Source organism: Ranitomeya imitator, chromosome 3 (genome assembly GCF_032444005.1).
Source record: "Ranitomeya imitator isolate aRanImi1 chromosome 3, aRanImi1.pri, whole genome shotgun sequence".
NCBI lineage: Eukaryota > Metazoa > Chordata > Amphibia > Anura > Dendrobatidae > Ranitomeya > Ranitomeya imitator.
In genome coordinates, this window is record NC_091284.1 from 471,368,233 (window position 1) to 471,391,943 (window position 23,711).

General features: G+C 40.4%; 1 protein-coding gene across 1 annotated transcript in view; it reads left to right on the forward strand.

Annotated features, from left to right (window-relative positions):
* Positions 1-23,711, forward strand: part of LOC138670279 (sarcoplasmic/endoplasmic reticulum calcium ATPase 3) — a 319,975-nt gene that overhangs the window by 130,912 nt on the left and 165,352 nt on the right. The window contains exons 3-4 of the mRNA XM_069757474.1: positions 6,946-7,028; positions 20,533-20,637. Coding sequence (XP_069613575.1) covers positions 6,946-7,028; positions 20,533-20,637 — 188 coding nt within the window. The remainder of the gene's footprint in view (positions 1-6,945; positions 7,029-20,532; positions 20,638-23,711) is intronic.

Genomic DNA, 23,711 nt, shown 5'->3' on the forward strand with positions numbered 1-23,711 from the left:
AAAAAAATAAAAAAAAATTCCCCCCAAAAAAATAAAAAAACAAAAAAAATATTGTTCCTATAAATACATTTCTTTATCTAAATAAAAACAATAAAAGTACACATTTACTATCGCCGCATCCGTAACGACCCCACCTATAAAACTATATCACTAGTTAACCCCTTCAGTGAACACTGTAAAAAAGAGGCAAAAAACAACGCTTTATTCTCATACCGCCAAACAAAAAGTGGAATGACACGCGATCAAAAAGACGGATAAAAATAAACATGATACCGCTGAAAATGTCATCTTGTCCTGCAAAAAACGAGCCACCATACAGCATCATCAGCGAAAAAATAAACAGTTATAGTCCTCAGAATAAAGCAAAGCAAAAATAATTATTTTTTCTATAAAATAGATTTTATTGTATAAAAGCGCCGAAACATAAAAAAATGATATAAATGAGGTATCGTTGTAATCATACTGACCCGAAGAATAAAACTGCTTTATCAATTTTACCAAACGTGGAACGGTATAAATGCCTCTCCCAAAAGAAATTCATGAATAGCTGGTTTTTGGTCATTCTGCCTCACAAAAATCGGAATAAAAAGCGATCAAAAAATGTCACGTGCCCGAAAATGTTACCAATAAAAACGTCAAACTCGCCCCACAAAAAACAAGACCTTACATGAATCTGGACTCAAATATGGAAAAATTATAGCTCTCAAAATGTGGTAACGCAAAAAATATTTTTTGCAATAAAAAGCGTCTTTCAGTGTGCGACGGCTGCCAATCATAAAAATCCGCTAAAAAACCCGCTATAAAAGTAAATCAAACCCCCCTTCATCACCCCTTTAGTTAGGGAAAAATTTTAAAAATGTATTTATTTCTTTTTTCCCATTAGGGCTAGGGTTAGGGCTAAGGTTAGGGTTGGGGCTAGGGTTAAGGCTACAGTTAGGGTTGGGGCTAAAGTTAGGGTTAGGGTTTGGATTACATTTATGTTTGGGAATAGGGTTGGGATTTAGGGTTAGGGGTGTGTCTGGGTTAGAGGTGTGGTTAGGGTTACCGTTGGGATTAGGGTTAGGGGTGTGTTTGGATTAGGGTTTCAGTTATAATTGAGGGGTTTCCACTGTTTAGGCACATCAGGGGCTCTCCAAACGCGACATGGCGTCCGATCTCAACTCCAGCCAATTCTGCGTTGAAAAAGTAAAACAGTGCTCCTTCCCTTCCGAGCTTTGCCGTGTGCCCAAACAAGGGTTTACCCCAACATATGGGGTATCAGCGTACTCAGGACAAATTGGACAACAACTTTTGGGGTCAAATTTCTTCTGTTACTCTTGGGAAAATACAAAACTGCGGGCTAAAAAATAATTTTTGGGGGAAACTTTTTTTTTTTTTATTTTCACGGCTCTGCGTTATAAACTGTAGTGAAACACTTGGGGTTCAAAGTTCTCACAACACATCTAGATAAGTTCCTTGGGGGGTCTAGTTTCCAATATGGGGTCACTTGTGGGGGGTTTCTACTGTTTAGGTACATTAGGGGCTCTGCAAAAGCAATGTGACGCCTGCAGACCAATCCATCTACGTCCGCATTCCAAATGATGCTCCTTCCCTTCCGAGCTCTGCCATGCGCTCAAACGGTGGTTCCCCCCCACATATCGGGTATCAGCGTACGCAGGACAAATTGGACAACAATAGGGTCCAATTTCTCCTGTTACCCTTGGAAAAATACAAAACTGGGGGCTAAAAAATAATTTTTGTGGGAAATTTTTTTTATTTTATTTTCACGGCTCTGCATTATAAACCTTGGTGGGTCAAAGTGCTCACCACACATCTAGATAAGTTCCTTAGGGGTCTACTTTCCAAAATGGTGTCAATTGTGGGGGGTTTCAATGTTTAGGCACATCAGTGGCTCTCCAAATTCAACATGGCGTCCCATCTCAATTCCTGTCAATTTTGCATTGAAAAGTCAAATGGCGCTCCTTCCCTTCCGAGCTCTCCCATGCGCCCAAACAGTGGTTTACCCCCACATATGGGGTATCGTTATACTCAGGAGAAAATGGACCCCAAAAGTTGTTGTACAATTTGTCCTGTTACCCTTGGTAAAATAAAACAAATTGGAGCTGAATTAAATTTTTTGTGAAAAAAAGTTAAATGTTCATTTTTATTTAAACATTCAAAAAATTCCTGTGAAACACCTGAAGGGTTAATAAACTTCTTGAATGTGGTTTTGAGCACCTTGAGGGGTGCAGTTTTTAGAATGGTGTCACACTTGGGTATTTTCTATCATATAGATCCCTCAAAATGACTTCAAATGAGATGTGGTCCCTAAAAAAAAAAATGGTGTTGTAAAAATGAGAAATTGCTGGTCAACTTTTAACCCTTATAACTCCCTAAGAAAAAAAAAATTGGTTCCAAAATTGTGCTGATGTAAAGTAGACATATTTTGTGTGACATATATCTCTGTGATTTAATTGCATAAAAATTCAAAGTTGGAAAATTGCGAAATTTTTTAAATTTTCGCCAAATTACTGTTTTTTCACAAATAAATGCAGGTAATATCAAATAAATTTTACCACTATCATGAAGTACAATATGTCACGAGAAAACATTATCAGAATCACTGGGATCCGTTAAAGCGTTCCAGAGTTATAACCTCATAAAGGAACAGTGGTCAGAATTGTAAAAATTGGCCTGGTCATTAACGTGCAAACCACCCTTGGGGGTAGAGGGGGTTAAAGAAAAAAATGGAAAAAAAACAATTGCGCGGGCTCCCGCATAATTTGATAACCAGCAAAGGGAAAGCCGACTGAGGGCTGATAATATTATGGGGAGGAGCCAAAAGCCGTAAAGGTTCCCAAGCTATTAATATCTCACAGCTGTTAGCTTAGCTTTTACTGGCTAGTTTACAGGGAGACCCCAGAAAACATTTTACATGGAGTCCCGCCCTATAAAATCTAACCAGCAAGGGCTAGGCAGACAGCTGTGGGCCTTGTATTAATAGCCTAGGAAGGTGCCATGGATATTACTCCCCCTCCTCCCAACTAAAAACATCAGCTCTCAGCCGCCCCAGGAAAGGCGCATATAAGATATTAGCCTCACTCTTTCCATTTGCCCTGTAGCTGTGGCAAGTGGGGTGATAGTTGGGGAGTTGATGTCACCTTTGTATTATCAGGTGACATCAAGCCCACAGGTTAGTAATAGAGAGGCGTCTAGAAGCCACCCCAATTACTAACCCCATAGTGATGTTATAAACACACACACAGACAAGTCCTCTATTTGAAATAATAACAGACATCTTTTTATGAATCTAAATTAAACCATAGTTACCGAACTCCTAATCCACTGATGCCAACTTCTCCTGCAACAAAAATAAAATAGTAAACCACAATATTTCTCTCCTGTCCGCAGAGAAGAAAATCCATAATGTCCCACGACGATCTTGATGACTTTGAGACAGCCGGCGATATTCTGCACGAGCGATTACCTCCTGTCAGTGTATCACCGAGCTGCCGTGAGAGAGGTTACTGGAGTTAATCAGCTGATTATTTCCGGTAATGTCCCTTACTGTCCCTTAATGTCTTCTCACTGCTGCATGAGAAAGATCTCCGGCGGCCAGTTAGAGCAGTCACATTTCCCAATGTGACTATTCTACAAGTGAGATCGCCGTGGGACACTCTGGATGACGTGGACTATGGCGGACAGGTGAGTATATAGTGGTTTATTGATTTTTTTTTTTTCTAAGCGACATTGGCATTGCGGATTAGGCATTAAGGCGACAATTTTTTTTTTTTTGTATTTTACATTTTTTCAAAGAGACAAGGGCATCAAGGATTTGGTGTTAGGTGAGTACTTGGGAAGCAACACTGTTTGACAATCAATTTCACATGCTGTTGTGCAAATGGAAAAGAAAACAGATGGAAATTATTGGCAATTATCCATTAAGAGACACGCTCAATAAAGGAGTGGTTCTGCAGGTGGGGACCACAGACCACATCTCAGTACCATTGCTTTCTGGCTGATGCTTTGCTCACTTTTGAATGTTGGTTGTGCTTTCACACTCATGGTAGCATGTGATGGATTCTACAATCACACAAGTGGGTCAGATAGTGCAGCTCATCCAGGATGGCACATCAATGCGAGCTATGGCAAAAGGTTTGCTGTGTCTGTCAGCATAGTGTCCAGAGGCTGTAGGCGCTACCAGGAAACAGGCCAGTACACCACGAGACGTGGAGGGGCCGCTACCTCAGCTTTTGTGCAAGGAGGAACAGGAGGAGCACTTCCAGAGCCCTGCAAAATGACCTCCAGCAGGCCACAAATGTTGATGTGTCTGCACAAACTGTTAGAAACCAACTCCATGAGGATGGTCTGAGTGCCCGACGTCCACAGATGGGGGTTGTGCTCACAGCCCAACACCGTGCAGGATGCTTGGCATTTGCCACAGAAAACCAGGATTGGCAAACTGGCGCCCTGTGCTTTTCACAGATGAAAGCAGGTTCACACTGAGCACATGTAACAGACGTGACAGAGTCTGGAGACACCATGGAGAGTGTTCTGCTGCCTGCAAAATCCTTCAGCATGACCGGTTTGGCAAGTGGGTTAGTATTGGTGTGGGGTGGCATTTCTTTTGAGGGCCAGACAGCCCTCCATGTGCTCGCCAGAGGTAGCCTGACTGCCATTAGGTACCGAGATGAGATCCTCAGACCCCTTGTGAGACCATATGATAGTGCGGTTGGCCTTGAGTTCCTCCTAATGCAGGACAATGCCAGACCTCATGTGCCTGGAGTGTGTCAGCAGTTCCTGCAAGATGAAGGCATTGAAGTTATGGACTGGCCCACCCGTTCCCCAGACCTGAATCCGATTGAACACATCTGGGACATCATGTCTCGCACCATCCACCAACGTCACGTTGCACCACAGACTGTCCAGGAGTTGGCGGATGCTTTAGCCCAGGTCTGGGAGGAGATCCCTCAGGAGACCATCCGTTGCCTCATCAAGAGCATGCCCAGGCATTGTAGGGAGATCATACAGGCACGTGGAGGCCACACACACTACTGAGCATCATTTCCTTGTCTTAAAGCATTTCCACTGAAGTTGGATCAGCCTGTAGTTTGATTTTCCACTTTGATTTTGAGTATCATTCCAACTCCAGACCTCCATGGGATATTCATTTTGATTTACATTGATCATTTTTGTTTTATTGTTCTCAACACATTCCACCATGTAATGAATAAAGATTTGCAACTGAAATATTTCATTCAGTGATATCTAGGATGTGGGATTTTAGTGTTCCCTTTATTTTTATGATCAGTGTATTTTTATTTTATTTTTTTTTTTGTATGAGCACAGTCACCGGCTGACGAGAGACTACTTCTTCTGCCATCACTGTTCTCAGTGACGGCAGACGTAGGCTGATGGGAGGTGTAGCCTCCTGACCTGCGGTAAGCATTTTACTGTGGGTCACTGTATCTCTATGGGGTCATGCTGGCATCGGACAGCATCACCCTGCAACACTATGACCGACCGGTCTTACCTGCGGTAGCATTGCCACCGATAAGAACCACTGCGTCGGTGATTCCCACGCTGTCACACAGATGACAGCGTGGAAACCGCATAGGAGGCCGTTAAAAATGCAAACAAAAACTCAGCAAATCCACAAACTTTTTATACCTGTGTTTTTGCTGCGTATTTGACTGACGCAATTGATGTCAACGTGAGTTAAAAGCTACATATCCGCATAAGGAATTGACATGCTGCAGAAAAAAAACACTGCAAATACTCTAAGGAAATTTACTGATCATGTGCACAACACTTCAGGATTGTCATTCTGCACAATAACAAATTATATTGTGGTAACGTGTTAGCCAGAAAAATTGATGTGAATGTCATCATTGGGCACAAAAGTATTCACACAGGATTGTCATTGAATTATCATGCATAAGGTTTCCATAGAGTTTTTGTCCTATTTCTGCACGGAAAAAAACACTACGAAAACTCATCAAAAACGCATCCTGTGCACACAGCCTGAAAGTGTTTTTCTCACAAAACTATGTCTATTTGCTTAGCTTCCCCTGGTGAATAACATGGTACCTGCAGATAGGACTGCATTTTATTGGTGACACCTTCTCCTTAAATACTTACATGTACATAACCATGTTACACTATATCTACTCTGCAGTTGTATCAACTTAGTGGTCAATGTAAAAAATGAAAGAGGTATTCCCATCTCCAATACCCTATCCTAATAGGTAGTAGGTGTAATAATAATATTAGCACATACCTCCAATTATAAATGTAGTATAGTTTTTTGGGTTCGATATGTCTCTGTCCTCATATGCAGCCATTGCAGGGCCTTGAGTATCCATGCTTACGACCACTAGCTAACTATTCCTTTCAATGGTCGTAACCATGGATACCTAAGGTGCTGCAATGCCTCCACATGAGGAAAAACATAGTGAATCAAAAAATCTTTACTAGATTTTTAATTGGAGGTATTTGCTACTATTATTATTGCATCTACTACATATTGAGATATGATGTTTGAGATGGGAATACCCCTTTAAGTGCCTATGCTTATGAGATAGCTGTATTTTAAATGGGAAAGGGACAATAAGTAGTCATTCCCCTCTAGTAGGAACTTGAGTCCCAGGAGAATGTAGAAATGGTCTTGTTGAAGTGCAACTTTTATGCAATGTACCAACTTTAGTTTAAATTTATATTTGATTTTTATGAAGCAAGTCAATTTAAGCCACTGTTTTCCTATTAATCATTGCTTGCTTTCCTCAATTACAAAGTGAAATCTATGTGCAGTTTTGCAGCTTGAGATCAGAATTTGTTTCGTTTGAGTACCAAGATGAGTGAGAATGTGATACAGCGATTAATTTTTTTAAATTATTTTTGTATCATGATAAGGAATACAAAGTTTCTATTGTGGCTTTATCAAATCAATTATATTTTACTTTCCAGGAAAATCACTTTGGGAGCTGGTGGTGGAGCAATTTGAAGATCTTTTAGTTCGCATCCTTCTCCTAGCTGCATTTGTATCTTTTGTAAGTTAAAATAATGCAATTCTCTATTATTTTTGTTAATATTGTTTAATATTGTGTTGGATGTATAACCATTTTCTAAGAAAAATACATTTTTTTCTATAATATTGCTTATTTATGTTAACAGCTAACTAAAGTCATTGCTGTTTTAAAGAGTTGGGAACTTTTTTCGTCTGCTTTGTCTATCTACCACAAGGCTATTAATTCGGGATACCAGGCCATGCCTGTCAATTATGTACAATGCTAATCAATCACCAATGTAGCCATTGATAATTTGATGAAAACCAAAATCCTACATGGATACAAATGCAAATATTGTCTGATTATTTTGCTGAAGTCCGTACTATAGCTGTAAAGAGGCTCCCAAAAGACAAAGTGGGTGACATAATAGCAATTAGTAAAAAAAAAAAAGTCTTACATTTTACTTTAAAAGATCATTCCTACTGTGTAAGTTTATTAGAACTTTGTGTGGGAGTGAGACTTTTTTTTCCTGCTGTTAACAGCTTGTGAGTCAGAGCTATGCAGATTGATGTATACTCTACGAGGATGAGCAAGGTTATGGTTCCAAAAATAAAGTCATGTACAGTTTGCTATTGGTTTGTGTGTGTTTTTTTTATATACAGTCAAGGCTTTCCATTGTTCTTTGTTTTCTTTTACTCAAAGACCATACTGTGGAAAAATCAAAACGTCATTAACATTAGATACAAACATAACTTATTTGTTTCGCAGACACTAATGGTGTTAGTCAGAGAACATTTTATTCCTCTATCCTCCTATTAAAGTAGATGAAAAGAGGTGGAATTGTGATTCATATTGGTCAGACCAGTAAGATTGGGGATTTGCTGGGGTGAGCCATTATTGTAAATGTTGAATCACTTGAGCTTAATAGTATCTTTTGTGCAAATCTCTGGTGATGTCAGTGTCTTTTGGCGTAGGACGTCTTGATTGTTCAAAATACTGTTTTAAGCGTGCCCTAAAAACGCATTTGTTCAGACTGGCCTACCGCCTCAGTGCATTAACCTAACTATCTCTGTGTGGTCCATTAAAAAACAAAAAAAACCTTAATCAGGTTCCTCACGTCATGTTCTCATATATTTCATGCAGTTAATAGAATAGCCCTCTGTGTCTGTACTGTTACATATTTAGGCTGATAACTGGTTCATGCAGCTTTACATGAACACCCGATTCTTACACTAGGCTGGTCCGAACAACGAAAGCAATTGTTACTATCCACCTCTTGTCTCCCTTTTTCCTCATAGTTTGTAAGCTTGCGAGCAGGGCCCTCACTCCTATAGGTACCGTATTTTCCCGATTATAAGATGCACTCCCCCCCCCCCAAAAAAAAAGGGGGGAAAATGGGGGGTGCGTCTTATAGTCGTAATGCAGGCTTACCGGCAGAGGTGCGGCGGAGGCAGAGATGCAGGGATGAGGAGGCGGTATGGCGTGAGCGGGGGTCCCTTCCACAGGTGAGGTGATGCAGCAGCCCGGTAAGCAGCAGAGCCGGGTTAATTACTGGTTTATCGGTGGCGACGGCCATATTCCTGAGGCCGCGCATGTGCAGATGGAGTGCTCTGCTTCCCAGGCTTCAGGAAAATGGCCGCGGGAGGCCGCGCGTGCGCAGATTGTGATCGCGGCGGCCATTTTCCCTGAAGCCGAGTTTGCAGATTTAGATCTCGGCTTCAAAAAAATGGCCGCCGCGATCTCAATCTGCGCACTCGTGGCCTCCCGTGGCCATTTTCCTGAAGCCCCGGGAAGCAGAGCACTCCATCTGCGCACGCGCGTCCTCAGGAAGATGGCTGCCGCCAACGATAAACCGGTAATTAACCCGGCTCTGCTGCTTACCGGGCTGCTAAATCGCCTCACCTGTGGAAGGGAGCTTGCTCACGCCATACCGCTCATTATCCCCGCACCTCTGCCATTGCCACACCAGTGCTGCAACCCCCCATGGACACCAGGCCGTGGCGTCGCCCACCTAAGCAGGAAGGGACCCTGCTCAGGTGCACGCCGTACCGCATCACCCCACCTCTGCTGACACCATGCCTCCTGTGACCCTGCTCTGCCACCGCCAGCCCTCAGGTAAGATACTGTAAATTAAGACAATAAGACGGACCCCCATCTTTTTTCTGCAATTTTCACCCCAAATTTGGGGTGCGTCTTATGGTCCGGTGCGTCTTATAGTCCAAAATATACGGTATCTATTTTGAACTGTGATTTTTGTTATGCTGTAATGTCTATTGTCTGTACAAATCCCCTCTATAATTTGTAAAGCGCTGTGGAATATGTTGGCGCTATATAAATGAAATTATTATTATTACTTAAATCTTTAATGTAAACAGCTGTAGTAATGGCGTACGTATAGTCAGACTATATAAAGATAAAAATAAAAAAGTGACATTTTCTAATGACAAATGGAATTGAAAGTGATAATTTTAGCAATGAATGATATTGAATTATTTTGAAAGGTTATTTTTCTGAATGGTGACATAGCTATGGAACTATTCATTGCAAAGTGCCCAGCTCCTTTTCTAAATGGGTTCTTTGAATGTGAATACTGCAGTTTTCCTCTGTTTAATGCACGCTTGCAGTAATTGTTGGAAACTATACACAGAGAAATATTTTCTTAGTAGCAGCAATATACAAGTGCTTCTCACTAAATCTCATCACAAAGTTTAATTTATTTCAGTTCTTCAATACAAAAAATGAAACTCATAAATTATATAGTCATTAGAGTGATCTATTTCAAGTGTTTTATTTCTGTTAATGTTGATGATTATGGCTTATAACCAATGAAAACCCAAAAGTCATTATCTCAGTAAATTAGAATACTTTATAACATCAGCTTGAAAAATGATTTTAAAATCTGAAATGTTGGCCTACTGCAATGTATGTTCAGTAAATGCACTCAATACTTGGTCGGGGCTCCTTTTGCATCAATTACTGCATCAATGCGGTGTGTCAAGGAGGCACTGCTGAGGTGTTATGGAAGCCCAGGTTGCTTTGACAGCAGCCTTCAACTCGTCTAAATTGTTGGATCTGGTGTCTCTCATCTTCCTCTTGACAATACCCCATAGATTCTCTATGGGGTTAAGGTCAGGCGAGTTTGCTGGTCAATCAAGCACAGTGATGCTGTTGTTTTTAAACCAGGTATTGGTACTTTTGGCAGTGTGGACAGGTGCCAAGTCCTGCTGGAGAATTGCATTTCCATCTCCAAAAAGTTGAAGGCAGATGGAAGCATGAAGTACTCTAAAAAATTTTCCTGGTAGACGGCTGTGTTGACTTTGGTCTTTATAAAACACAGTGGACCTACACCAGCAGATGACAGAAGCTTGGATTATGTGCCTCTCTACTCTTCCTCCACACTCTCGGACCTTGATTTCCAAGTGAAATGCTAAATTTACTTTCATCTGAAAACAACACCTTGGACCACTAAGCAACAGTCCAGTTCATTTTCTCCTTGGCCCAGGTAAGATGCTTCTGGAGTTGCCTATTGGTCATGAGTGGCTTGACACAAGGAGTGCAACACTTGTAGCCATGTTCTGGATACTTCTGTGTGGTGGCTCTTGAAGCGATGACTCCAACAGCAGTCCACTCCCTGTGAAGCTCTCCCCAAATTTTTGAATGGCCTTTTCATAACAATCCTTTCAAGATCGCGGTTATCTCTGTTGCGTGTGCACCTTTTTCTTCCACACTTTTTCCTTCCACTCAACTTTCCATTAATATGCTTGTATACAACCAGCCTTTGTGGCTTTCCCTCCTTGTGAAGTGTGTCAATGACTGCCTTCTGGATATCTGTCAAGTCTGCAGTCTTACCCATGATTATGGAGCCTCCTGAAACAGACTAAGGGACCTTTTTAAACACTTAGGAAGTCTTTGCATTTGTTTTTGTTAATTATTCTAATTTACTGAGATAATGTCTTTTGGGTTTTCATTGGCTATAAGCCATAATCATCAACATAAACAGAAATACACAGTTGAAATGGATCACTGTTTGTAATGACTGAGTTTCATTTTTGTATTGAAGAACTGAAAAAATTTAAACTTTTTGATATTCTTATTTAGTGAGAAGCACTTGTATTACATATTTCTGTCAGTGCTAATCCACAATGCATACTCGCAGCCATATGCATAATATGTACTAAATAGTGAAACCTCATGAATGACAAGGATTTGTTGACAACTTCTGGGTAGCAAAGACATATTTCACATTCACTTCACAAAGTAAAACTTATGTAACTAAATTATTCAAAAACATCACCAGATGACGCCAATACGTCGTTGAAACATGTTGGGGCAATGCATGTGGTTGATATACATTTTCTTATATACAGTTGGGTAAAAAAAAAGTCCCCCCTTCTTGATTTCCTTTTCTATTGCGTTTGTCACACTTAAATGTTCCGATCAACAAACAAATTATACTATTGGGCAAAGATGACACAAACACAAAATGCAGTTTTTAAATGAACGTATATATCATTAAGGACAAGGAAATCCAAACCTACAAGACCCTGTGTGAAAAATTGCCCTCTAAACCTAATAACTGATTGGGCCACCCTTAGCAGCAACAACTGCAATCAAGTGTTTGCTGTAACTGGCAATGAGTCTTTTACAATGCTCTGGAGGAATTTTGGAGCAGTCACATTGTTGTAATTCAGCCACATTGAAGGGTTTCCAAGCATGATCCACCTCTGTAAGCTCATGCCTCTGCAGCTCAATCGGATTAAGGTCCGGACTTTTACTAGGCCACACCAAATTCATAATTTTGTTTTTCTTAAGCCATTCAGAGGTGGACTTGCTGGTGTGTTTTGGATTATTGTTATGCTGTATAACCCAAGTGCCCTTCAGCTTGAGGTCACGAACAGATGGCCGGACATTCTTCTTCAGGATTTGTTTTGGTAGACAGAATTCATGGTTCCATTTACCACAGCAAGACTTCCAGGTCCTGGAGCAACAAAACAGTCTCAGACCATCATACTACCACCACCATATTTTACTGCTGGTATGTTGTTCCTTTTCTGAAATGCTGTGTTACTTCTACACCAGATGTAATGGGACATACACCTTCCAAAAAGTTCAACTTTTCTCGTTGGTACAGAGCACTCTTCCAAAAGTCTATGGGATCAAGATTTTTTTTTTTGGGAAAATTAATGCTAACCTTTATGTTCTTAGTGCTCAGCAGTAATTTTTGTCTTGTAACTCTGCCATACAGGTGATTTTTGTTCAGTCTTTCTAATGGTTGAATCATGAACACTGACCTTAATTCAAGCAAGTGAGGCCTGCAGAAAAAAAAATACTCCTCCAAGATGGCGCCGCTGGCGTATGCGTGGTAGCAGCTATTGGATCATAGCTATATACACCGATAGCTGCTACTGCGCAGATGCGGCAGGCACCATTTTCAAATTGATTTTTTTTCTAGCTGAATAACATCAAGAACATGTCTTATTGGGACATGAAACATGCGATTATGCTGCACAGCTGGTGCCACGGCCGGCACTTGCCTGTAGAAGGGTTTTTTTTTCCTTCAGTATGTACAGGTATTCATTATGCAAACTAGGGGGCAGGTCAGTGAGGGATCAGTGACCTGTCAGCAGTCTACATTATGAATACCTAGTCAGTGCACCACATGAAGCCACCCCAGAGCACAGGGATATCATTGACTAAAAACTGAAGAAAAAAAAAAAACCACAACCACAAGACGGATTTCATCAACCAAGGGATCATTTTATACAGTATAATGGCGCCGACCTGACTGTCTATAGGTTACTCAGCACAATCCTGCTGACAGGTTCCTTTTAATGCTGGGGACAATTCTTTGATAGGGGTATTCTTTTTAGTAAACACTGCTTTTCCTCTGTGGATAAAATGCAAAAGATTATAGGAAAATAATGGGTAGCAGAGCATTTGATCTCTATAATAGTTATGTAAGGGTATGACTTGCTCAATTTCAAGGAAATTGCATATTATACTCTGCAATACTTGGGTGCTGGTAGATGCTGATCGCTGATGTAGGTACTAGTGATTGCTAGGAAATCCCCACATGTAGTTATGCTGGCTATCACATGTAAATCATTCAGCTGCGGCAAGAAAAACGAAATCTGAGCACTAAAAAATACTCGGAGGACCCCCGAGCGTGCTCGAGAAATCTCGAGTAACGAGTACGGTATATTCGCTCATCACTAGTAGGTACCTTTTATGTATTCCATGGTAATCAGTGTAGATATAACTGTACAACATGTCTTCAATCACCCTGAGCAGTAGTTTTATGAGTCATATTACACGGGATCTAAACTGCACAAACATCCAATGAGCCGAGTATAGTGGAGCAATCTGATAGTGTAGCTGTGACTTCAATGCGGTGCGCCACATTTCTGCTTCAACATTTACCATCTGCCTAGGCGAGACATTCTCTTGTGTGCATTTATAGGTGTAGTTATTGAACCCACCCCAAAGATCAATATGGGAGTAGGAAAATAAGAATTTTCCTTTTGGCAGGTGCAGTAGGATCTACAGCAACAAAAGGTAATCCTTACAACATGTTTTATGTTTCTATGGTGATTTTTTTCAAACCACTTTATAGGTGTACATAGACAATGACTGCGTTATATATGTAACACAAAACCATGAGGAGTTTAGAGGGTACTACAAAGTACATATTTTTACCTTTTCACCTATACCAGGGGTGGCTAATTAATTTTCCCAGGAGGCTACATGAGAAGCTTTGACTGTTTTGGAAGGCAGAACCAATAAACTGAAATTAATTCTGCTCAATTTTAATATAATTAAAATTAACATAAAACGATAATACGGTAGTATGCAATCTTTCTTTTTTTCCCCTTTATTCAAAGAGCCATAACTTTTTAATTTTTTCATTAACCTAGCTGTGTGAGGGCCTGTTTTTTGCGGGATGAGTTGTACTTTTGAATAAGTACATTTTATCATGTGATTTACTTTAAAGCGGGGAACAAAATTTAAAGTGTGGCAAAATGGCAAAAAAAAGTGCAATTCGGCAATTTAAAAAAAATAAATAAATTGCAGCATTCATTTTATGATGCAAATGACCTGTCATTATGATACCAGGTGAATATTTTTGAGATGCCGAACATGATTAGTTTGTTTTGTTTAAGTGGTCAAAAAAAAAAGTACAACTTTGTTTAGGTGACGACATTTTCCTAGAGCCCTAACATTTAAAATTTTTTGGAGATGGAGCTGTGAGAGGGCATGTTTTTTGCGCCCCGAGCCGATGTTTTTATTGACATAATTTTGGAGAAGATACAATGTTTTTATCACTTCTGATTGTTTTTTGTGTGTGTGTGTTGTTGCAAAGGCTGAAATATATTTTTTTTTCTTTTGCTATGCTGTTTACCAGTCGGATTAATTTATTGTATACTTAGATCAGATTTTACACAGCAATATCAAATGTATTTTTTTTAAATCTTTTTTCTTAACTTTTTTTTAACTTTTTTGTTAAAACCTGTGGACATCCGTTTACTTGTATTATACACAACAATACCATAGTATTGCTGTGCTTAATGAAAATCCATCTCCTATGAACACCATTCACGTGCTGGCTTTCACAGGAGTACCGTCATGATGGGCACAGAAGTCTTCAGCAGTCCCCTGGCCACCAAGGCAACATATCAGCACCTTACCATCATATCATTGGAGTACTGATGGGCGCACTGAATGTCGCGCCCCCTTGCCAGCATGCTGTTAATGCACAGATTTGAAGCAGAATTTAACAAATTAACAGCCGCAGGCTCTGCTCTCCTCCACCCATGACTGTTGAAAGGGCAGTTGATGGCTGATTATTACAGCCATCATCTGCCACCAAAGTTGTGGGCTCTGTTTGCAAGTTCACATCAAAGCGGGGAGCTAGCATGTCATGTACCCAGTATATTTGTCATGTTGTTATTAAGGGGTTCAGGTTAAGCAAAATTAAGTATGTTGGCTAGCTGTTACTGCGGATACACGTTATTATAGGGCTTTTATTTTTAACGTGTATCCTTATAAAAAGCAGGGAATTATATCTTTTGATTAGCTGCTACTGATTAGTTTTATAAAAAGCGAAAAATCATACTGCTTCTATTACTCAACCAATGAACCTTTTATCAACCACTTCCTCACACAGATACCCCCAGTCCCCTTACATAGTATGATAGCCCATACATGCTCCAAATTACTCTTCACCCCCAATACACGCAATATATTTTCCCAAGGAATCCAATACTGTATAGCTCTTCTCATAACCCCGTAAGTTTGCTCCAATAGCACTGCCCCACACAGTGTAATCCACATTGTATTATTGTCCCACAACCAGACATAGTATGATGTTCCCAAAGACCTACAAACATGATAATCGCCTATAGGTTCCCCTGTACTGATCACCAAAAAGGAAAAAAATGGAAATTCTACTTACCCAGCCCTGTTTTTCCAGTTTACTTCTCTGATTTGTGCTGTGTGTGCACTGAGGCTGTGCGCAACATGTGCAACCTAGTGATCACATCTTTCCTGCTGTATTGTGACTCAGAACGCACAGTCTAAATGGTGAACAGGGAGCCGATGGCTCGAAATTCAATTCTATCACTGTATTCAACTGTATCTGTATCCTGAGGAACTAGGTGTGGGGAATCCCTGTGCTGTTCGGTACTGGGCTCTCCCAACTCACAGTGGTTACGCCAGTTTCCGGCCCTTTGCCACAGTTTGCTTAGGTCTGATCTATGCTGATGAACATACAGATAAGTCTTGGAATTAAAATGTCTATGGCCATTATGACATGTTGTAGACCATTTATTACCAGTGTTTTAAATAATATTTTAATTTTCAATATTGTAAATTAGAGCTACTTTATCTCTTGTTTGTGGAAGTTTAACAATTGATAACGCTTACTGACATTCATTTGAGAGAATATGTACGTAAAATAGGATTATTTAGTTCAATATCAAGTTATAAAAATTAATATAAAAACGAACTACCTGCCTGTTCTGTTCTGCCTGTGGTTCATCTCTGCCACCTCAGCCTGCAATTCCCTTGCTTCATTTCACCTCTAGTTAAAGGGAACCTGTCAGCAGTTTTGGCCGATATAAGATATGGCCACCGCCTTTCAGGGCTTATCTCCAGCTCCAGCATTCTATAATGCTGTAGATTAACCCCCCAGTCCGACCTGCAGAAAAATAAGTTTTTATTATACTCACCCCAGTTTGCAGTCCGGTCCGTTGGGTGTTTACAGATCCGGGTCCGGCACCTCCCATCTTCTTGCGATGCCGCCCTCCTGTTGCTTCATCACTCCCCGGAATCACACTCCTGCGCAGGTGTACTTATCTGTCCTGTTGAGGGCAGAGTAAAGTACTGCAGTGCGCAGGCGCTGGGCCTCTCTGACCTTTCCCGACACCTGCCAAGATATATCTTTTTAGACCATACTAATATCACTTATGTTTGCTTCCCCACCCAAATTAGGAGATGCATCCAGGCACGGGTAGATTGGTGCCTGCCACTGGCCTACCCTGTTTTTAAATTATGAACAGAGCTGAATGTGCAGGTCCCAGTAGTCAGATCCCCACGGATGGATAAGCTATTTTGTTTTCACCTGAAAACCCCTTTACATGCATCTCTGCCACTGTGAAGATAGTAAGTCACAGGACAAGGAGGGGTAAACTTTCAAGTATTTAATCTCTAAAGAATATTCTTATTGACAGCAGAGAAAACGAGTTACAGAACAAAACCCACTATATGAAGAAATATATAGCAGTAATATCACATACAAGAGATAAATTCCACCCGACTGTGACCAGTCCACATATTACCACGACACTGTGATGAATGATACCATACTGATCATTAATAATAATAATAATAATAATAATTTTTATTTATATAGCGCCAACATATTCCGCAGCACTTTACAATTAAGCGGGGACACGTACAGACAATAAATTCAATACAAGTTAAGACAATTTAAACAGTGACATTAGGGGTGAGGTCCCTGCTCGCAAGCTTACAATCTACAAGGAAATGGGGGGGGGGGGGGGGGCACAATAGGTGAAAAGTGCTTGTTATTTCAGGTCTGGCAATTATAATAAATAGGGATTTTCATATAAAGCTGCATGATCTGATCATCAGCCCGAGTGTTTAAGTGCAATAGTCAAGTATCAAGTGCAGTTATCATGTGCATGGAGGGTGTGGAGACAGATGAATAGTGAGGTGCAGATTCAGAATAATATTTGGAAGGAGGGAGCACGGCAAAGTTAGTTTACTGTGTAGTTGATGTGGTAGGCTTGTTTGAAGAGATGGGTTTTTAAAGAGCGCTTGAATAGGTCGAGGCTAGGTATCAGTCTGATTGTCTGGGGAAGTGCATTCCAGAGAGCTGGCGCAGCACGAGAGAAGTCTTGGAGACGGAGGTGCAAGGTTCGGATTACGGGGGATGTTAGTCTTAGGTCATTTGTAGAATGGAGGGCACGTTTAGGGCGATAGACAGAGATGAGAGAGGAGATATAAGGCAGTGCAGAACAATGGAGAGCTTTGTGGGTGAGAGAGATGAGTTTATACTGGACCCTGTAGCGAATGAGTAGCCAGTGTGGCTGCTGAATAAACCTTATTACACATATTATCACCAGTGACAGTTATACTATACACTGTCTAAATATCCTGTGTATAAGGGTACAGGTAAGTCCACTGAAGCCCCAGTTGAAGTAATTCATGACTTCTTCCAACCAGGACTCTCCTCTGCAAATTGTAATTACATATATCTATGGCTGATCTTTATATAGCAAACTGATCACTTTGTCTACACTGCGCCAGATGAAGAAAACTATTCTAGAGCAGCCTTGACACCCTGCACAGTAAGGCTGTTTTCACACTTTGCTTTTTTGCAGCGTTTTCTGTTCGGATTTGTAAGCAAAACCTGGTGCCAGTAAAGTGAATGATAAACCTGCAGTGTCATGCACACTTTGAGTATTTTGACTTTCAGATTTGGTGCAGACAGTCTGCAGCATATCAATTCTGCGTTTTTGCCTGCGTTTTTCACCATTGACTTCACTCAAATCGGTCAAAAATGCAGCGCAAAAATGCGCATTTTGCAACTGTGTTTTTCCTGCCAAAAAATTCAGAAATGGTGCATAAATTTTACTCAACGTGTGCACATAGCCTAACAATGTCATTTTATTGCCCTTGCAATAACAGTAACCTTAAAAATAAAATTTTTACAGTAGTGGTGCCCCCTTTGTTACCCCCACATAGTAGAAATGTCTCTTTTGGCTTCCATACAGTATTAATGCATATACCACCTTTTGTGGCCCCTGTACAATACAATTCTTCTTTGTGCCCAAGTACAGTAATAATGTACATTTTTGTGATCAAATAGAGCAGTAATGTCCTGTCGCTAATGACCCCATACAATCATATACACCTTTTTTTGCCCCATACTGTAATGGTATCCACATTATCCCCTGTGTTGTGCTCTTAACTTGGCCATTAAAAACCCCTATTCATTGGGAAGTGCAGTGCTTGGTAAAATGTATTATACTGAAGGTTATGTTTTGTTTGTTTGTATATTTTATTATTGAAGGTATTCTGTCATATCTATGTTAATTTAATGTTGATATGTGGATTATTTTGATGCTATGCTATATCATATGTTTATCTTATTTTGTGAAATTCTTCAATAAAGAGTTTTAAGAAAAAAACCCTATTCATGTCACCTGTTTCCACTCCCATAATGAGCAGCTCCTTATTCTTCCTCTGTCGTTTTGGCACAAGCGACATCATTGCGCTGGCCAGACATCCAAGGAAGCACATCAGCTGAAAATGGCATTCACACCAGCTTTATTTATGTTCTCATCCTCTCTGGGGGAAGCCCTCGGTCCCTCAGTTGCCAATCCTAGCCTGGGCATTACTGTTGTATGTTCATAGAATAGCAGTCCATTACTGTTGTATGTTACTGTTGTATGTTGGGCCCTCATCCGTGTGATATGTGCCAATTACTGTCTACAGGGCATTGATATATTTTCTGTATTATTTGGCTTTGTCCTCTGAAATCATTTGACTTTTTTGTAAATTAATTGCGAATTCCCAAACATCCTACACAGTCTAGACCAAGCTTCTGTTCTCTGTTCCCAAAATACTGCTTATTGCCAGCACGAGGCTGTAGAAGTAGAAAAGAAATTGGTTTGTTTGGATGATGTGAGCCATTTAAATATTTGTGAATTTCTTGTCCACCTATCTTCCTATACAATTCTGTGTTTTTTTTTTTACAATTATTCAAAGAATCTGATTTTGCAACCACTTGCCGACATAGAGAACTGAGTATTTTAGTGGACTTTTGGAGTGTTTTTGGACGTGGCTGTTTTACTTTTTTATTTTGCTAACAAAATTTCCTCTTTAATTTTGTAGGGGGGTATAGTTTTAAAGAGATATTCCCTTATTGTTAAATAACATCACTCTAAAATATGCCATCGCTTTATGATTACCATGGTGTGGCATTTAAGAGCCATAATATTTGGAAGGAGGGAACACAGCAAAGTTAGTTTACTGAGATGTTGAGGAACATTCACTTGCTGTATTTTGACAGTGTTTTGAGATGCAGCTCCATATTTATCCTCCTTCCTGTACCTGGTCTTTTAGAGACATAAAATGGAGAACCTGCTCTATGGGGGAAATAAATAAATACGAACATGAGATATGTAGATTGCAGATGTAGATTGCACTGCTAGCTGTTTGAGGATTTTATCTGCTTAGAAACCTCAATATGTTTCTTCTTCACAGGCAAAATGTAAGATAAAAAAAAAATAAAGGTGAAAGGTAAAATTCATAATTTTAAAAAACAATGTCAATCACTTGTAGTAATGTATTGTGCAGATTAAGGATGTCATAATTATTGTAAAAATTAATAAATAAAAATTGAACTGTTACTTTATATTATGAGTTACATACAAAAGAACTATGGTTATAAATAATGGAATGCAGAAAAATTGAATCTGGCCTTCTCAACAAGTAATGCACCAAGGTTTTTAACAAATGGAATTTCAAACTTTGTGGCACCAGCTGTCTTTTTTTTTTTGGTGTAAAAAAATAAATTTAATACACTTAATATTGAAAAAAAAATCCTTATTAATATTATTACCATGTACCTACTGTTGCTCATTTTGCCTTTCTACCCAGTTACGGTAATTATTCTCTTCTTTGCTCTATGTAGAAGCAGAATGTTACTTTTCCCTGCAAGAGTCCTGCCCCACTTCAACTCCTGACCCAGCTGCCTCCTCCTCCCCCTGCCATGGACTTTTGTAGTGATGACTCATGCAGGGAAAAGAGACTTCCTGTTTCTACATTGAGCAGAGAAAAAAAGAATGTAACTGAGTAGAATGAGCAATTGTAATAACACAGAGGATTGCTTCTTTAATATATCATATTATTGGCATAGTTTGTGCAGCTGTCTGACTTCTGTTCCTTTTACAGATTTACCAAAGTAGATGTGACTTGTCCAATACTAATACCTTTCATTCTGTGTCCTTACTTTCAGATACTGGCATGGTTTGAAGAAGGTGAAGAAACTACAACTGCATTTGTGGAACCTATAGTTATTATTATGATTCTAATTGTGAATGCTTTTGTTGGAGTTTGGCAGGTATGTGCTCGTGCTTACAGAGCATAAGATATGGTTGCGTTGACATTGTGATGTGTTGAAGATTATCTATTTGAATAGACTATCTAGTCGGCAGCATAACCCCCACCACTAAAGGTATGTGCACACGGTCAGTAAACGTTGTGGGTTGGAAGCTCTGTACTTCTGCAGCGTATAACCTACAGTGTCCAGATGTTACAGCATAGTGGATGGGATTTCGAGAAATCCCATGCTCACTACGCGTTCACAGGCGCCTGCAGAGACAGACATGCGAACGTCTTTCCATACCCCAGCATGTCTATTTATCTTGTGGAGTTGCTAGTCTCCGCAAGATAAATCTCACCTGTACAATGTATTGGACGTGGTGATTCCACACGGTTCAATGAACACATACGGAATCACCTGCGTTCAATAGCCATCAGCGCTTTGGGCGCAGCGGACATGTTCTGCGTCCAAAGCGCTGTTGATTCCTGAACGTGGACACATACCCTAACACCGCTCTATGCTTCTTCTTCCATGCTTGCATGTAGACAAGATGCTTGGACTTTGTATGATGGTAAAAAGAGAAGAATTTAATACCTTATAGGGCAAGCCAACTATAGAGATTACATTGCTACAGATTTACATAATTTGGCTCCCGGTATCAGGCTGGGAAATGTGCAATATTTCACCAAATGGCATATGACAAATGAGTAAGAAATCACTAGTGACTTTATAAACACATCAGGAGGGCTACTGTATTTCTTCAAATTTAACTCCTTGATATAAAGCGTTCTAATAATTAAAGAGGTTTTTCAATTTTCAGCAAATAATGCATAATTAAAAGGTGCTCAGTAGGGATGAGCAGTGTTCGAGTCGAACTGTTCGCCAATTTCAAATTCGAGCTGTTTTGGGCGGTGTTCGTGTCGTTCGACGGACCCGAACAATTTGCTTAAAATTCGGCTGTTCGAGTTTCTGTTCGATAACTGTTCATTCACCAAAAGCCTAACTTGATTTCCACATTAAAACTGTTTATCATTGTTAATAGACTGTTTCAGTGTATATTGGCGGGGGAAGGGGGGGGAAGGTTGCGGGGGATAGATCTGTGCTGAAATAACGCCTATCTCCATTTTTGTTTTCTTTCCCGCATTTACAGTGGGGTGGTGCAGTCTCTCAGCCTATCAGCAATGCGCAATGCGCATGTGATGCACACAAGCAAGGACATGTGTCATTGGCTGTGTATGTCACATGTCCTTGCCCTAGAAGAACCAGCCATTTGCCCCGTCACCACCATTTCCTCACTGCTGCAGCTTAGTGTTAGATGGCACCGCTGCTACTGTGGGCGCTATACAGACTAAGTGTTTTTTTTGGAGCGAATTGTCAGAGAGATGGGTTTAGGGAGTTAGGAGTCGGGACTAGTTGTAATATCAGCCCTTTTCAGGGTAGGTTACAGCAGTTCATAGCACTGTTTGCCAGGCAGGTCTGTGCCAGTGCTGTGCAAGTGTTTGTCACAGCATTTGGTGTAATGTAGCTCAGCCAATCCTTTTGGGCTAGTAGCATTGTCTGATAGTCATCTGAGTAGCCCGCCTGTGAAGCTAGCTACACCGCCTGTGTATCTCAATTTTCACTGCATCTAATCCAGTTAATAGTTTAGGGCCTAGGAGCAGTGTCTGCACGTTAGCAGAGTAGCCCGTCTGTGAAACAAACTATACCGCCTGTGGATCTCAATTTTCACTGCATCTACCATGGTGTGGCATTTAAGAACCTCATTAATCCTGAGTATGAAGAATTTGAGACCGTTTATAAAATGGGCAATCCTTTTGTACTCCAAAATTTTTTTAATTTTTTTTTTTAAGGTGATATGCAAGTTTCTCGAATTGTACTCCTAATTGCACAATCCTTTTGTACTCCAAAAGTATTGACACCCCTGCAGTTCTGTCAGATAATACTCATTTTCTTCCTGAAAATGATTGCAAACACAAATTCTTTGGTATTATCTTAATTTAATTTGTCTTAAATGAAAAAACACAAAAGAGAATGAAGCAAAAAGCAAAACATTGATCATTTCACACAAAACTCCAAAAATAGGCCAGACAAAAGTATTGACACCCTCAGCCTAATAATTGGTTGCACAACCTTTAGCCAAAATAAATGCTACCAACCACTTCCGGTAACCCTCAGAGTTTCTTACAAAGCTCTGCTGGAATTTTAGACCAGTCTTCTTTGGCAAACTGCTCCAGGTCCCATATATTTGAAGGGTGCCTTCTCCAAACTGCCATTTTTAGATCTCTCCACAGGTGTTCTATGGGATTCAGGTCTGGACTCATTGCTGGCCACCTTAGAAGTCTCCTGTGCTTTCTCTCAAACCATTTTCTAGTGCTTTTTGAAGTGTGTTTTGGGTCATTGTCCTGCTGGAAGACCCATGACCTTTGAAGGAGACCCAGCTTTCTCACACTGGGCCCTACATTATGCTGCAAAATTTGTTGGTAGTCTTCAGACTTCATAATGCCATGCACACGGTCAAGCAGTCCAGTGCCAGAGGCAGCAAAGCAACCCCAAAACAGGGAACCTCCGCCATGTTTGACTGTAGGGACCGTGTTCTTTTTCTTTGAATGTCTTTTTTTCTCTCCTGTAAACTCTATGTTGATGCCTTTGCCCAAAAAGCTCTACTATTGGCTCATCTGACCAGAGAACATTCTTCCAAAACATTTTAGGCTTTTTCAGGTAAGTTTTGGCAAACTCCAGCCTGGCTTTGTCTCGGGGTAAGAAGTGGGGTCTTCCTGGGTCTCCTACCATACAGTCCCTTTTCATTCAGACACCGACGGATAGTACGGGTTGACACTGTTGTACCCTCGGACTGCAGGGCAGCTTGAACTTGTTTGGATGTTAGTCGAGGTTCTTTATCCAACATCCGCACAATCTTGCGTTGAAATCTCTTGTAAATTTTTCGTTTTCGTCCACATCTTGGGAGGTTAGCCACAGTGCCATGGGCTTTAAACTTTTTGATGACACTGTGCACGGTAGACACAGGAACATTCAGGTCTTTGGAGATGAACATGTAGTCTTGAGATTGCTCATGCTTCCTCACAATTTGGTTT